Genomic DNA, 15904 nt, shown 5'->3' with positions numbered 1-15904 from the left:
CACCCCCAGTGCTAAACCATCACACCCAGCTTTAAATCTTACAGTGCTACTTGTCACTCTAGTCCCCAAAGACTGGGCATTACACACATCTGCTTACATCTGTTTATCCACTCTAATTGTCCTTGGGTCATTCCCTGCTGGTCATTACTTACTCTCTAGCAAAGAAGAAACCCTTGTATAAGGAGATACATTGTTTTCAAAGTGTGGAAGAGGGAAATTGTTTTGTTGCACCTTTATTTACAAAGTCAACAATATTAAACTGGGTGTATAGTTTGTTTCAACTACAAAAATAAAATTATCGTAAAGTTAATTGCAAACAAATCCACAAAACTAATACATTTCAAGTGTGCGTGTGTGTGTGTGTGTGTGTGTGTGTGTGTGTGTGTTCAAGTGCATGTTTGCTCATGTGTGTACGTAATTATGGAGTCCAGAGGTTGATATCAGATGCTGTCCATCTTATATCTCAATAGGCAAGTTCTTCCACTTGAACCCAGAAAACACCAGTTCTGCTAGTCTAGCCAACTAGCTTACTCCTGGGATCCCCTGCCTCTACCTCTAGGGCTAGGATTACAGGTGGGCCACCATGGCAGACAAGCATTTGTATAGGTGCTAGGGATTCTAACTCTAGTCCTTTACCCGTTGAGCTATCTCCTCCAGTATAGATATGTTTCAATCCAACCAAAACAATGATTTGGACTGAGTCATGGGAAATGTCTTTGGGAAATCTTCCATTATGTTGACCTTTCACCTGCTGGAATGCCAGTCGAGTCACAGAGGGCTGTTAACATTCTTCCTTATGAATAACGGCATTTCTTTTAACCGAGTCATTATTTTGCTGAGCAGATCTGCTTAATTGCAACCTGTAAACTGAAGTGTTAACTCGTATTTAATAATGAGAGAACCTAAGTTTTCCACTTGCTTGTCTTATTTGGCAGATGAGCTGCTGTTAGAGGCTGTGTATAAAAATGGAATCTGTGTGTTGTAAAGTGTGACGAGTGACCAGTCACCATTTTCCTGCCTCTGAATGACTGCCAAACCCCTGTTCAGTAAGCCAGAACATCACGTGGTCTCCAGCTATGTGTGTGATTGTAAAAACACATGCAAATTTGGGTATTGTGTTATGTGGTGGTTACCCGGGTGATACAGACAATAGACACGATAAAAGAAGGGGGGAAAAACCCAAACAAACTAGGACTCAAGGTGTCTCTTTTCATAAAAGATTTCAACCAGTCATTTCCAGGATCTCTAGTTGACATTTCTTGACCCAGAGGGACAAGGATCCAACTAGAAGTTAACCTGTGAGCTGATCTCTCATCTGGACTTAGTCCGGTGGCCAGACTGCTGTCAGATCAGCTTCCCTTCTATATCCCATGAAACTCATGCTCTGTCCTCCTGTCTGCTCTAACATGTTGTGGTTTGCCCTGAAGTTACTGTATTTTGATGCTAATTCCACTGCCCCAAGGACAGCTGCCTAGTCCAGGACTCAGAACTCAGGTGACTTCACCAGAACCACCTCTCCATTGAATTTGTACAGTACTGGTGAGGGGCAGGTACAGGGTAGAAGGAGGCCTGTCATTGGAGGAGAAGGAAGGATGGGCGGGAGAGAAGTTTGAAGGAAGAGGAGGAGACAGGAGACAGGAGGGAGAGAGGGGCTGAGAAGCCGTGGCAGGACAAGATGGCAGGTGATGTTAAGATTCTGCTCTGTGTATTTACAGGTTGTTATTAACGTTCTCAAGGGATGGATAGTACCGGGCATTGTATGTTTAAGTGGGCAATTATATCTTACCAATTGGATCTAAGATTATTGTGTTGTGTGTTCTTTTATGTGAGGGTTTGAGTGTAGGAAAGTGTGTGGCTGGGATGTGTTTCCGCCAAGATATCTAGCAGATATCTGGGGCACCCCCTGTGCGGACGCAGTGGGGTAATAGACAACATTACTCTTTTCTATTTTATATATTTTTACAACAACACTAACACACCTTGCCAGGGAGAAAAACCAAATCCCCTCTGGGCATTAAAAGCACAGCTGGAAAGGTAGACTCTTTCTCAACAGATCCAAAGTGCAAGCAAGCTTACTGATAGACACCTTTCCTGGCCTCGGTCCTCTCTCTGCCCTCTAAGCTTATACCTTTCCCAGGTTCCGGGCTGGCTACTGAGGCCTTTCACAAACCCCCCATTTTGGGTTGTATTTATAACATCCCAGCAACTGGGAGTGGCATCTGGTGGGAATGTATGGCAGTTTTCCCACTCCTGCAGCCCATCTGAGTCTGAGTCTGTCTTAATGGGCTCTCTTTGCTTTATTTTTTTTCACAGCCTGAGGTCATGGGGTGGGGTCGGGTGGAACATGCTAGGAAGTAGCCAGTGGAAGAAGAATTATGTTGTGCTAAAAACATTGGTTCTGTTTACTGTTGTTGTTGTTATTATTATTATTATTATTATTATTATTATTATTATTATTATTATTGACTGTATTTTTAAGTGTGAGAGTGAAATGGTTTCCACAGAAAGTCAGGATGACGGCCCTCAAAGAAATTACTAGATCTACTTGACCCCATTAATATAGGCAGCATTTACTTGGGTTGTGAAATGCCTTACTGAGGGACTTTTCTGGCGTGGTTAGGCCCCCAGAGGCTATTGGAACCTCATTATTATGGAGTTGAGGTCTGTAGGTAAGAAAAGTTTCACATGAAGAGGACACAGATTCATAGTAGCCTAAATAATGGCTCAGTACTTCGAAGCACAGAATTTTTTACAGCTTAGAATTTCAAGTTTTAACAAAAAAAAATTAAAAGACAGGAATACAATGAGCCCCAGTGACTGTCTGTCACACACCAATTGCTAACTAACTGTATTTCCTTTACCCTACATCCCTTACTGAGAATTAAGCTCCAGACACCATGTTCTCCCATGGATAAATGTTATGGATGTGTTCTAAGTACCAGAAGCTCCATTTAAAATAGAACCACAAGATCTAATACCTCCTTAATATCACAAAATATCACGGTGGTGTTCAAACTGCCCTCTGCCTCTTTATTGGTCATCATTCTGTTTTTCTCCTAACTGTGTTTTTGTTTCAGAAAGAACTCAGCTGGATGAAGCCCCCATAATTTGGGCTTATCTGAGTGTGTCTTTTTAGTATTGTATGAGGATTTCCTCTGTCCCTTCTATTTTCTTTTTTTCTATTCCTTTTCAGTAAGTCTTTTATTGGTCCTAAAGACATCTCAAATTGTATTTAGAAACCAGGATCTAGTTTTTGGAGCTGGGTGATGCAGGTCTTACTCATCAGCCTGCTCCTCTGTTGCTTTTTCTGACACATAGACGCTATTCGAAACTTCTCTGATATCCTAGTTTTTGACTTGTAGCTTCCTGCTGAATTTAAAACAAGTTGAATATCATTTCATTCAAGGACTAATTCATCTTATGGCCTTGAGAAACAGCTCAAACAACACCTGTCCTCATCTGAACCCCTTGGATGTATTTTTCACCCAAGAAATTTGAAATTTCAACCAAAGACTGGTTTTCCTGTTGTTGGGGAATTGAGCTCACAAGGATTGCATCTTGAAACACAAGTCCATCAAACACTCTTGATCGTGTTCTGAACATGGCTGTAGATGGTACGGGCAGTGGCTAGTTTCGTGTTTTCAACCATTTGTCAACCTGAAGCTGCTTCTTTTTCTTTGCAAGGAATCGTAGCTCTATATTGATATGATTAAAGTCCCTCTGGAGAGTTCCTCTGGGGCCTTTTACAATAACTATGTGTGCATTTTCTGGAATGTTCATAGCCTGATTGCTGTGTATTATCTTCATTCTCATAGTAGATGCTGCAAAGAGAGAAAAGCAGACTATTAATATTTCAAACCTTAGTAAGATGCTAACTATGGTAGCTACCCACTGGCATATTTTTCATTATTTTTTTAAAGATTTATTCATTTATTATATATAAGTACACTGTAGCTGTCTTCAGACACACCAGAAGAGGGCATCAGATCTCTTTACAGATGGTTGTGAGCCACCATGTGGTTGCTGGGAATTGAACTCAGGACCTCTGGAAGAGCAGTCGGGGCTCTTAACCACTGAGCCATCTTTCCAGCCCCATTTTTCATTATTTTTAAATGCTTTTAGAGATATGCATCCCTCTCGCCAATGTATTCTGTGAAGTACGGAGAGGCGTTAAACCCACGTGCATTTCTTTCTGCTTGCTACACACAGAATACTAATATAAAAATATTTAAATAAAAAAAATAAATAAAATTTCCTTTTAAAAATATCACTGAAATGTTAAAAGCCAACAAAATCCCAAATTAACTAAATACAGAATTAGTAGTGAATTTTAAGCCTAAAATATCAGAATTCAAACCCAAACCATGTTATGTGCATCTGGGTTATTTGTTTTACTCATGGACCTAACAGAATGGAGTTGAAAAAAGAAACTTGTCAGAGCATATGTAATACAGCCCTTCTCTTTTCAAATGTTCTAGAAACTACAGATTTCAGTTCAATTTTACAGGCAACAAGACATCTGTCCACAAGAGGGCGCCGCGGCGCTCTCGAGGAGGGGCCACAGCTACAGAACCGCTGCTGCACTGATTCATTAAGGAAGGGTTGTAGAATAGTTCTAGAACGGCCTGGAGTTCTTCCCGTGTTTGGTATTAAAATGCTTCTTTGAAGAAAATTTCTCCATAAGCTTTTTGTTCCTGTAAGATGCAATTTGTACAAAAGACTAGGAAAAAATGCCTGATTTTTTAAAACTCAGATTTCAAAATGAGTTAGTTTTTAAAACCATCCAAAAGTCACAAATGAGGTTTTGTTTTGCTTTTTTAAAATAAAATATTTTGACTTGGTATATGTGATGTAATTTAAAAGTCATTCAATTCATACGTACTGATGCTGAAATGTTTTCATCTTTGCCCAGAGAAAAGTTGCCTCTAGTCTTACAAACTTGCCCAGCGCTAGTTCGCTTATGGAACATATTCCTCTCTTCTGGAGAGCCCTCGGGTTCCAGAAGCCCCATGAAGTAACCAGATTCTCCTAAGTCGGGTATTCTGGAAGTGCACCATATGTTCTTAACCGCTAAGCCATCTCTAAACTCCCTAGTTTCTACTTTTGTCTCTATCCTGTCTTCCCTATATAATATTGGTGATAATGGTGGTGGTGGTGTTTGAAGCAGTTGTTAAGTTGGGCATACTGGTGTGTTCCATCCAGCTTATGAGTAGTGGAGGCAGGGGGATAAGGAGTTTAAGTCCAGGCTCCCTTAAATAAAAGCTAGCCTAAGCGCTACATGAGACCCTGTCTCCAAAAACAAATACTTATAACAAAATTATTTTCATTTATTACACTAAAATTTTCAGTGAGCATATATATATAAAATCTCCACTATCCCCACTTTTGGATAAAAGGTAGCATACCATATACAATTCTTTCTACTTGATGTAGGTGGTTTGTTTTATTTATTTATTTATTTATTTGCCTTAGCAATAGATTGTAGAAGTCACTCCACAGTGATGAATAGAAGGCTCATTTATGGCAGTAGCATTCCAATGCTTTATAGTACTATAAGCTTTTCCACTAATCCTCTATTACGGAATCTGGGAGGTGGTTTCCAATGTTTTGCTAATACAAATCGTGCCGTGATGGATATTTGTGCACATCCCTGCAAATGTTTACCACCATACCTCTGGGATATCTTACAAAGTGGGACGGCAGGATCAAAGAGTGAGCCAGTCCATGTAAGCCTCCAAATAAGGTGCTCTTTATTTCTGCAGTACAGAGGAGGGAAGAAACCCAGATAGCTGCTCAAAGTCACTTGAGTTACTAAAGGGCTGGGAGCTGAACTTGAATGCAATTGTCTCTAGGTCAAGAAGGTGGGAATTCAAGCGGGCGGGGCAGAGGTTCCCTAAACCCTTGTCCTTGCGGTCCCCTCCCCGACAAGTTCTTTCTTTGAACTCTAGCCCCCCGGGACTTCTCACACTTTCTAACACAGACCACTTAAATCATAACTAAAAGACCTTCCAGAGCTTGTACTTAATCCGGGTTCTTAAAACCCGGGGTCAGAGAGAGGGCTTTGCGCATGAGCAGAACCTGCTTTCGGCGAAGGAATCAGCTTGCTCCCAGAGGCTGGGCTGCTGTGACGCCATCACATCGCGCCGTTGCAGGCGCCTCAAGGTCGCTTTGCGGAGCGGGATCGCGCGTAAGTGACCGGCCCCAGGTTCGGGTGCGCGCTGTCACTCTCTGGTAAGCTCGCCGGCGACATGTCGGGGTACACGCCCGATGAGAAGCTGCGGCTGCAGCAGCTGCGGGAGCTGAGAAGGCGATGGCTGAAGGACCAAGAGCTGAGCCCCCGGGAGCCCGTGTTGCCCCCGCGCAGGATGTGGCCCCTGGAGCGATTCTGGAATAACTTTTTGCGGGACCGGGCCCTGTGGAAGTACATGGTGAGTGATGTGCCACACAGATCCGGGTTCCCACTCCGGGTCGCAACCCGGCCAACCCCTTCCCACTCCTCTCAGTTCCATTAAGGCCCGACCCTCTCCAGAGCCCGCACACCCGGGAGGGCCCCAAGGGACAATCAGTCCAGGCCCTCAGATTTAGCGGAGATGCTGTCACGTCGCTAGAGTTCAGGGCCGGGGTCTGGAGTCCTGGAGCAGGTTGGCTTCGGGAGGATGATCCCCTGTGGCTGTCGGGTGTACTGAGAAGTCGGATCTTAGGTTTTACAGGACGCCGCACATGCAGTTGTTTCGAGTGTAGATACCTTTCCTGGTTTTAGTATTTGAGAACACTTAGGTGTTGTGTAAGGTTGAGGTGATAGAGGCGTCCATCGCCTACCAGCTACTCGAGGGCCAGCTGGTATAGTACAGTCTCCTGGGTTTGCAACCGAAGACAGGGTTCTATTCGGTATGCTTTGTCAGACTCAAAAGCCCCCTTTCTACTTATCACTGTGTACGTTTAACACGCTTTTAGTTACTTTTAGATTGCATCCCTTGACTTTGCCAGGCAGAAAAACCGTTCACTCAAGGACTACTTTTTATTGTAAGGATACCAGATATTTTCTTGGCGTCTGCTAATAAGTCACATCAGTGATGAGTAATGAATACTGTGTGGGAATTGCTTTCAGTTCCTTCTAATAATACTAGGAGTAGTAGTAACAAAGTGTTGGTTGGTTTGTTTCTTGAACAAGAATGCCCTTATGTCTTGCAGAATGCTACGTATTATAAGCTTTGTCTAGTAGTCTTGCAGAATGGTACTTACCCTAAGTCTTAGATTCTATGGATATTCTATAGGAAGTCCCAGAGTTAGTGAAAATATTGAAATAGGTAGGTAGGTTAGCCCCAGAAAATATATTCCATTTAGAAATTTGTAAAGTAATTATCACACTGTTACATTGTTGGTGGTGGTGGAATTTTTTGTTTGTTTGATTTGGTTTTTGTTCCACACACATTGACAAATGAGATATCCCATGCTAGGGATAGTAAGGAGCACATGTTGGTAAGCACAGCAGCTCCAGAGGTTTATTTTGTATGTGTGTTCCCCACAGATCTTCAAGGCGTACCGCACCAGTCTCTTCACTGTTTCCCATGTGATCATACCTCTCTGGTTCGTCCACTATTACGTCAAATATCATGTGGCTGTAAGTACGTTTTAAATGTATGCTTTCCAGAACTTATTTTTAATATCGTCCAATAATTTCCTGTGGCTGTGCTGTGCTCAGAAAATTATATTCTCACGTTAAGCTGATTTTTAAAGTTCCTTGACTTTTTGGAGGGATAAAAGGTTTCATTGGACTTTAAGTACTCTTATATACAAGTAGTTTCAAAGCTTGAAAAATCAAAAGGTTACTCTTATATATACAACATTTATAACGTTTGCAACACAATGAAGTAGTGTTTAGATGGTCAGAATGTCTAGCCCTGGAGTCCTGAGCAGTAGCTATAGAGATGATCTCTGCTGCTTCTTTCCGCCAGTCAGGTATGTGATATCATTCCAAACAGGTTTGTCCTGTCTCCAGTCCCTTCCCTTTGTTCTTATCTGAGTCCTCATAATTCTCTCCATTTAGACTCTCGGGTGTCTAAACTCTATGAACTTTTTCATGGAAAGATCTTGCATGGGCTGATGAAGGCCCTTGCCGTGGTTTAAAGACAAGGGGCAGCACAGTATGGGTGGTACATGCTGTTGGATCCTAGGCATGTAGTTTCTGGGATATCATGGAAGAGGGAACAGTGCTGGAACGTAAATACTGTAAACGGGGCACTCTGTGTCCACTCACAGGAGGCTGAGCAGGCCTGTTTGGGGAACCTTAGAGGCAGCAACCTGGAGTAGGATATTGGAATTGGAGAAGGAAGTTATGTAAGGAACCTGAGGTGGAGTAAGACAGCAGAACCTAAGTAAGGCGAGGAGGTTAGACATCATAAGCTGTGGTGATGGTGACAGGACCTGTGTCATATGTGAGGAGCTTGATCAAATAAGCACACTGATGGAAACAGGAGAACACCTTGGAGAATGGAATCAACTGGAAGTACTGGTATGAACTCATAGTTCTGAATACTGTGTATTCATAGGTAGATGGAGAAATAACCACGAATGTGAATGTGGGCATGTGCTTGTATGCATGGTCACTAAGGATGTCCACTTAGAAGGCCTGGAAACAGGGTTGTCTCTAAGTTACAGTCCATCAGGCAGCACCTCAGTGCTGTCAGCCATGAGGCAGACTGAAACTGCGCTCTTGACAGACGTAGCACGAGGAAAGCGGCTCAGCTGCTGACACTCCTGCCCAGTGCACATCGCCTGAGTGCAGTCACAAGGAGGCATGAAGCAGCCCCTGTGAAGGAATGTTCCAGTGGAGAAAGATTATTGGCTTGTTACCTTCAGAAGCACTAGGTTAAGAAGGTTAAAGAATGTCAGAAGACAGCTTAAAGGATTGGTTTCTCCACTTCTACCATGCGGTCTCCAGGGATCCAACTCAGGCCGTTAGGCTTAACAGCAAGTCTTTGCCCTGTGAACCATGCCCCTGGCCCACAATATGTTCTTTGAGCAACATGAATGGAATGCTTAGTAAGTCCTCTTTATAGTTGTAGAAAGAACATATAAAAGTATTTGACATCCAGGAATATGTCCTATGTTAGAAGACAGACAGCAAATCCAAGGAAGATGATGGAACAAATTCAGGAAGGACAGACAAAGTCTGTGATGAGCATGTCCCCCAGACTGAGGAAACGGCTAAAGGATCTCTAGTGACTCCATAAGCTGAGACCAATTTAGGAACGTTTCAAAATCTAGGGAGATGAGGAGAGCTAAATGTGTAACAAGCAGAGGGAATCATTTATTGTGTGTGTATTGAAACCTGGCTTCATATACACTGCAAGCTCGCCTTGAACCCTGGCTCTCTGTTCTCAACTGATTACAGCCATGAGCTTCGACTCCCAGCAGAATTCTCCACTGTTAATGGGAGAAGACATGATGACTGAGAGGGAAATGTAGAGAAACACTGAACACAGATTGAAGGAAGCAAAGTTCTACACCAGGCAGATCAGCTAGAGGCTGTTGCAGTTTGGTACAAATTAGAAGTTGGGGGGGAGGGGAAAAGCAAAATGGTTTGGATTACATGCTTCCATGATAGTTCTTCTTCTTTTCTTCTTCTTCTTCTTTTTTTTTTTTTTTTTTCCGGAGCTGGGAACTGAACCCAGGGCCTTGTGCTTGCTAGGCAAGCGCTGTACCACTGAGCTAAATCCCCAGCCCAGAATGGTTTTTTTTCTTCTTCTTTTTTTTTTTTTTGATAGTTCTGGAGCCCATGTTGTCCTAGCCTGATGTGTGTAAGATTGGTAGGTGCCAGTAGGGATTTGAATGGAGTTGTTTCCATTTCAGAAACCAGAAGAAAACCCTTCTGGAACAGTAAGATGGACTAGCAGTTCATCTCTCTAAGGGCCGGAGAGTAGTCTCCACTTCTGTCCTGACGGGCTTGAGAACCATGCTCACTTGCAACTCCATGGCCTTGTCATTTCTCTGTCTTCTTTCATTGCTCTTTTAGCATGTTGATGTTTAGAAAAGAACGCTGCCTTCTGTCAGGCAGGGTTGAAACACCACAAGTGGATGATGGACAGAACTGGGCAGAGCGTTACTTGGGAATTTAGTTTGTCACTTTATATTTTAAATTAAATGTACTTTTATTTTAATTAAACTGCCATACTTCTGATGAATAGGAACAAATTTATTCTATTCCCTACCATCTTTGAACTAATTGAATTTGAATTCTAAGACAATTCCACTTACAAATGTAATCACATTTTCTTAAGTGCTTTAAACCCATTTATAAATTTTATTTGTTCAGTCTTGATTTTAGGTATTTATATGGTAAAGTGGTGCCTCTAAGAAGCAATTTTTTATTCAACTTTAAATCAAAAGTTTATCCATTATATATTTTCATTATAATCCTGAGCTTAATCTGTTAGTCCTAGAAGTAGCCAGATTATTTTATGCATTATAAACACTCTGATGCTAGAATAGAATATGGGTGATACCAAAGGGTCTTATGGCTGTGAACAGACACCATGATCAGTGCGAGTTTTATAAAGGACAACATTTAGTTGGGTCTGGCTTACAGGTTCAGAGGTTCAGTCCATTATCACCAAGGTGGGAGTACAGCAGCATCCAGGCAGGCCTGGTGCAGGAGGAGCTGAGAGTTCTACATCTTCACCCAAAGGAAGCCAGGAACAACTAGGAGGAGGGTCTCCAAGCCCACCCCACAGTGACACACTTCCTCCAACCAGGCCACACCTTCTAATAGTGCCACCCCCCTGGGCCAAGCACATGCAAACCACCACATTCCACTTTCTGAACTCCTAGGGCTTGTTCAAACACTGAGTGTTGAACACTGGAGGCCATACCTAAACTTAGCATAATAAAAAAGTACGTTTAGTCCAACTTTCCAAGTCCCCACAGTCTGTAGCAGTATCAACAAAGTTAAAAGCCCAAAGTTCTGTCTCTCCTGAGATCCATCCAATCACTTAACTGTAATCCCTGAATTAAGACAGGCAACCAGCTGGGCAAACTCCAAACTCCGCCATCTCCAGGTCTGATGTCACGCGGTCTTCAGATCTTCACCTCCTTTTTCATCTTTGTTGACTGCAACAAACTTCCTTCTCCTGAGCTGGTTCCACTCCCTGTTAGCAGCTTTCCTCAGCAGATGCCGTGGCTCTGGCATCTTTAACATCTTTGGGGTGTCCGAGGCAGCTTGTTTCAATGTCTTGGATCCACACACGATCCTCTAAAGGGCTGGCTTCACTTCTCCAGCTCTGCCCTCTGTGACACTCTGGTTGATCCACTCCACTGCCTCAGCTGTTCTTGGTGATATTGGCATTTCCAATACACCGGGGTCTTCCGTTGCAACTAGGCTTCACCAGTAGCCTCTCACAGGCTCTCTTCATGGTGGCAAGCCTCAACTCCTTTGCATGATCCCTTCAGTCATGGGCCATCAACTGCAACTGAGGGTGCACCTTCACCAATGGCCTCCCATGGCCTCTCACAGTGCCCAGCCTCAGCTGCTCTTCATGACACCTTCAAGCCTTCAAAGCCAGTACCACCTGGTGACTCTCACACATTACCAAGTACAGCTGCAGCAGGAGGTACAACCTTGGCTATCTCTGGAACACAGCTTTTTTGAGCTCTCAGAAAACACTTCCCAGAAGATTTCACCTCAGTGATGCTTGTCTCTTTCTTAGCTCCAGGTAACCAGCATCTATTGTCCCAGTCTTCTCCCTCTTCTCTTGAATATAAAGCCAGGGACACATGACTGAAGCTGCTGAGTTCTGCTGCTTGCAGGAGCTGGAACATGGCCCGCTTGATCTATTTTACATTATCACTAGCTTTCTCTTTTCTAACTCCTTCACTGCCTAAGCTTGGCTGTCCTGGATCTTGCTGTAGACTGACCTTGAATTAAGAGATCTGTGTCCCGTCTCCTGGGATTAAAGGTTTGCACTAAATTGTCTGGAGCTAATTTAGCTGGGTGGGATCTTGCCCCAAGGTCTTTACTTCCTTAATTCAATTTAGCATCCTTGAACACAGGATTCAGCTCCACTTCACTTCCTGGTGTCCCTTTAATGCTCAAACCATATACTTGTATTTTTCCTTTTTCAACTTCCCTTTTGTCATTAAAATGCTCTTCTTGAGACTTAACCTGAGAACAAAATCTATAGTGGGCGTTTCTGAGACTTCCTTTGTCAATTTAATTAATCTAAGTCTTTTCACCTGAGCCTCAGGCTGACTCTTCAGACAAAGGCAAAAAAGCAACCACATTCTTCACCAAAATACCACAAAAGCAGTCTTTACAGCACAGACCGAAATTCTTCTCCTCTTAACATGTAAGCCATCTCTCCAGGTCTGTCCCAACTTTTAAAAGTTGGCATTTATCTAGTTATACTTAAGTGAAGTTTCCTTTATCCTCTCTATGACCAAGTTGTCTTAAGATTGAAAATACATCTGTTCTCTAGCAGAAACATATTTAATAAACTGAAGTATTGGGTCGGCAAAGAGACATTAATATGTAGTTACTACTCTGAGGAATTCATGCCACTAGTGGACATATTCCAACATTTCATGTTTGCTAGGGTCTCATATCTTTCATTCTTCCTGGTGGTTAGTTTAGGTGAGTTCTGCATTACAGTAACATTTGCTTCAGTAACTGCATTCTACATCTGAGAAAACATTTTGGTGTCTTTCTGACTTTGGCCACAGTTCTTTTTAAAATAAAATTTTAAAATGTGTATAATTGTTGTATATGGGAGCCACAAATGTCCCATAATGTGTTTGTGGGAAGTCAGAGGACAATTTTGTGACATTGGCTGTCTCCTTTTCTCTTCATGTGGGTTCTGGAGATTGAACTCACCTTTCCAGGCCCGTGTAGCAAGTGCTTTTTACCCAGAATCACCTCACTGGCCCTGGCAACAGTTCATATGATAAAGACATTTAATTTTCCTTGTATTGTAGGCTTATGTTTCTCTCTTAATCTTGGTTACCTTGCCTATGTCTTACATCATGGCAATAATTTTTAAATATGTTGATATGCTGTCTTACGCAGATATGCAGGCTGTACCTCTTTTGTATACAAAGGACTGTAAACATGGTACAGCAGTACACACAGCAGATTGTGTCCCTGCCTCCTGAAATGCTTATTCTAGTCTTGGAGCTAAGCATGTGAACTAGCAATAAGCACATGAATAAGAGACATATGTTGTCACAGCAGGTGACAATTCTGTATAAGTAAGGTAAGGAATAGAGAAGGGTGGAACTGCTGCTCTAATTGACCTCCCTGCAGAGGTGATACTAAGACTGGAATGAGGTGAGGGAACCATTAGATAGCCTGGAGAACATTCCAGGTAGAGGAATCACTAAACACAACAGCCCTGGGACATAGCAGGCTTTATTGATTGGACTAGTAGTTAAGGAGCCATTGTAACTAAGGGACAGTAAGGGAGGGAGTGTAGAAAGTCAGATGATTAGCTAGGTGTGAGTCCTGCTGGGTTTTAGAGGTCTTTTTCTTTTTAAGGATTTTGAAACTTTGAGCAGAAATGTGATCCATGTTTAAGGATAACTGTGTTGATGGGAGATGAGTAAGAGCTTATTGACAACCAAGTGGAGATGTTTGATTAATATGGGCCCAGAGTTCTGGGAAAATTGGAGACAAGTAAAAATTTGGGGATAAGATCTACCATATTTTCAGGAAAATTCTAACACTGTAATTTACACAATAAATTTATTTTTATTGCAGACTAAACCATATGCCATTGTTGGCACGAAGCCCAGAATATTTCCAGTAAGTCTCAAAACTCATTTTTTGCTTGTATGTTACCCGACCCCATTCTACAAGTGATTGCCAAGTTCATTAGAATAAAATGGTCTTTTCTTACTGTCAGCTTAAAGAGGAGGGATAGTGTGATAGTGGAAAATGAGGAGTGGATACTGTATTTCTCTACCTTGTTTGATGACCTTGAGTCCCTACCTAGATGGCACCACCAGGTTTTCAGGGATCAAGGATTACAGCCCAAGCCTGAAGAGATACATGCACAGGCAGCTAACGACTCAAGTCCTGTTGTTTCCATTCTAACTTCCTTGGCTTCGTGCCTAAGTTCTCAGTCTGTGAGGTTAAGACATGTTAGCGTGAATTTAAATTTTATGTTACAAAGATGTAAGTTCTTTCATGCCTTTAATCCTAGCACCGAGGATGGTCGACACAATGAATGACTGCTAACATGAGTAATGAATAAGCCACCAAAATGGAAAATTCAAACATGAATTAAGTAGCATATGTTATTTATCTGTTATCAGCTGCAACAGGAGACTTTTAGGGAGAACCATCAAATTTGGCTAACAGTCCACACTTCAGACTCTGCTTTAGGAAATAACAGGAAGTGTCTTTTATTATGTGTAATCAATGTGTGTCAGACCCCAGGCAGCCTCAACGTGGGACATTAACTTGATGGTCTTGTTAGCTGACTAATATTAATTTATTCTTTGCTTGCCTGATTATTTAATTATATGTTTATGTTGCTACTCATGGTCAAAGGACAAGACAGGGTCTGTTCAGAAGACCACGTTTGTGATTTTGTGGCATTTATTTTCTGAATGTCCTCTTTTGCTACAGCAGTCCTTCCCTGTGTCTATGTTGTTGACCAGTTTCAGAGTCTCGCTTTTGAGAAACTGCAGAATGGCCATGTCTTCTAGAATAGACCAGGTCATGACAAGGTTGCAAGTCTCTGGCTTAAGAACAAGTTTCCTTCTTCCTGATATGATAGACTATATGAGTCAGGCTGTCCTCCCAATCTGCTTTGTCCCAGCCCTTATTAAAATGAATGCTAGAGCATAACTCATGCCGTGCCCAAACATGGAATGGCATAGAGTAACCACCTATGCACAGTATTTTTCTGAAACCTGGAGGTGGAGGTTGAGACATTAGATTAAAGAATAAAATACTAAATCTTGTAATGAGAAGGGTCATTACCTTGATTTTGGCGATAGTCTCACAAGTATATCCATACTTCAGAACTATAGTCTACAATCTAAATATTCACTTTAGTATGTCTATATTTTTTAATTTTTTAAGTCCTCATGTAATAATCTGATTAATCTTTTTTTAGCTTCACATACAAATCAGTACAGGTAAAAAAATTAGCATCCAAATTGAAATGTTTTAGGTAAAATGCAAAATAACTTTGAAGGGGCTTTTGGGGAGGTGTCTTTTTTTTGTTTGTTTGTTTTTTTGTTTGCTTTGAGACAGGGTCAATCTTGTCTTGTCTGCTCTGAAACTTGCTATGTAGTAGACCAGCTGGCTTCAAACTTAGAGAGATCCCCCTGCCTCTACCTCTAGAGTCCTGGGACACCACCATCCCTGGTTTAACTTTAGGTTAACAAAATGTAAAGCATGTTTATAGTCATTTATTGTATTGAGCATATGATGGAATATTTTACAATAAAATGTATATTTAGTGAAAAAATTTTCTATTAAGCACTTCCTTGTTTTCCCTAGGGTGATACAATTCTGGAGACTGGAGAAGTAATTCCACCAATGAGAGATTTTCCTGATAAACATCATTGAAGAGCTCTTAAAAATTTAAAAAACTTGTGTAACAGCACAAGTATGTTTCAAAAGTGCTGTATTTACTGAATCTATTTCCTAGAAAAGTAATTAATAAAACTTATTCCTGTCCTTGTCACTGTACTTGTTACTGTCTCCGATTTGAGACTAACAGTAGAAAGATAAATACTAAACAGGGCTACTAGCTACTTTTTTGTCTGTTTTGATAAGTAGGATGCAAAATTCATTGTAGTCACATAGTTTTGTTTACATACTGATTTGACATGAGGATGTAAAGTGTCTGGAGCACGAGAATGAAAAGCTCCGACCTGATACAGAAAGGGTTGTCGG

The 15904-nt window shown here is 41.8% G+C and overlaps 1 protein-coding gene across 1 annotated transcript; it reads left to right on the top strand.

The window, feature by feature from the left end:
* The first annotated feature begins 6151 nt into the window (after positions 1–6151).
* Ndufb6 (NADH:ubiquinone oxidoreductase subunit B6) lies at positions 6152–15719 on the top strand. Its single transcript, NM_001106646.1, has 4 exons — positions 6152–6428; positions 7529–7621; positions 13751–13795; positions 15506–15719. Exons 1-4 carry the CDS (start codon positions 6249–6251, stop codon positions 15572–15574), a joined length of 387 nt encoding a protein of 128 aa, NP_001100116.1. The 5' UTR covers positions 6152–6248; the 3' UTR covers positions 15575–15719.
* The last annotated feature ends 185 nt before the right edge of the window (positions 15720–15904 follow it).

Source organism: Rattus norvegicus, chromosome 5 (assembly GCF_036323735.1).
Source record: "Rattus norvegicus strain BN/NHsdMcwi chromosome 5, GRCr8, whole genome shotgun sequence".
Lineage (NCBI taxonomy): Eukaryota > Metazoa > Chordata > Mammalia > Rodentia > Muridae > Rattus > Rattus norvegicus.
This window is presented reverse-complemented; position numbering and strand designations above follow the sequence as displayed.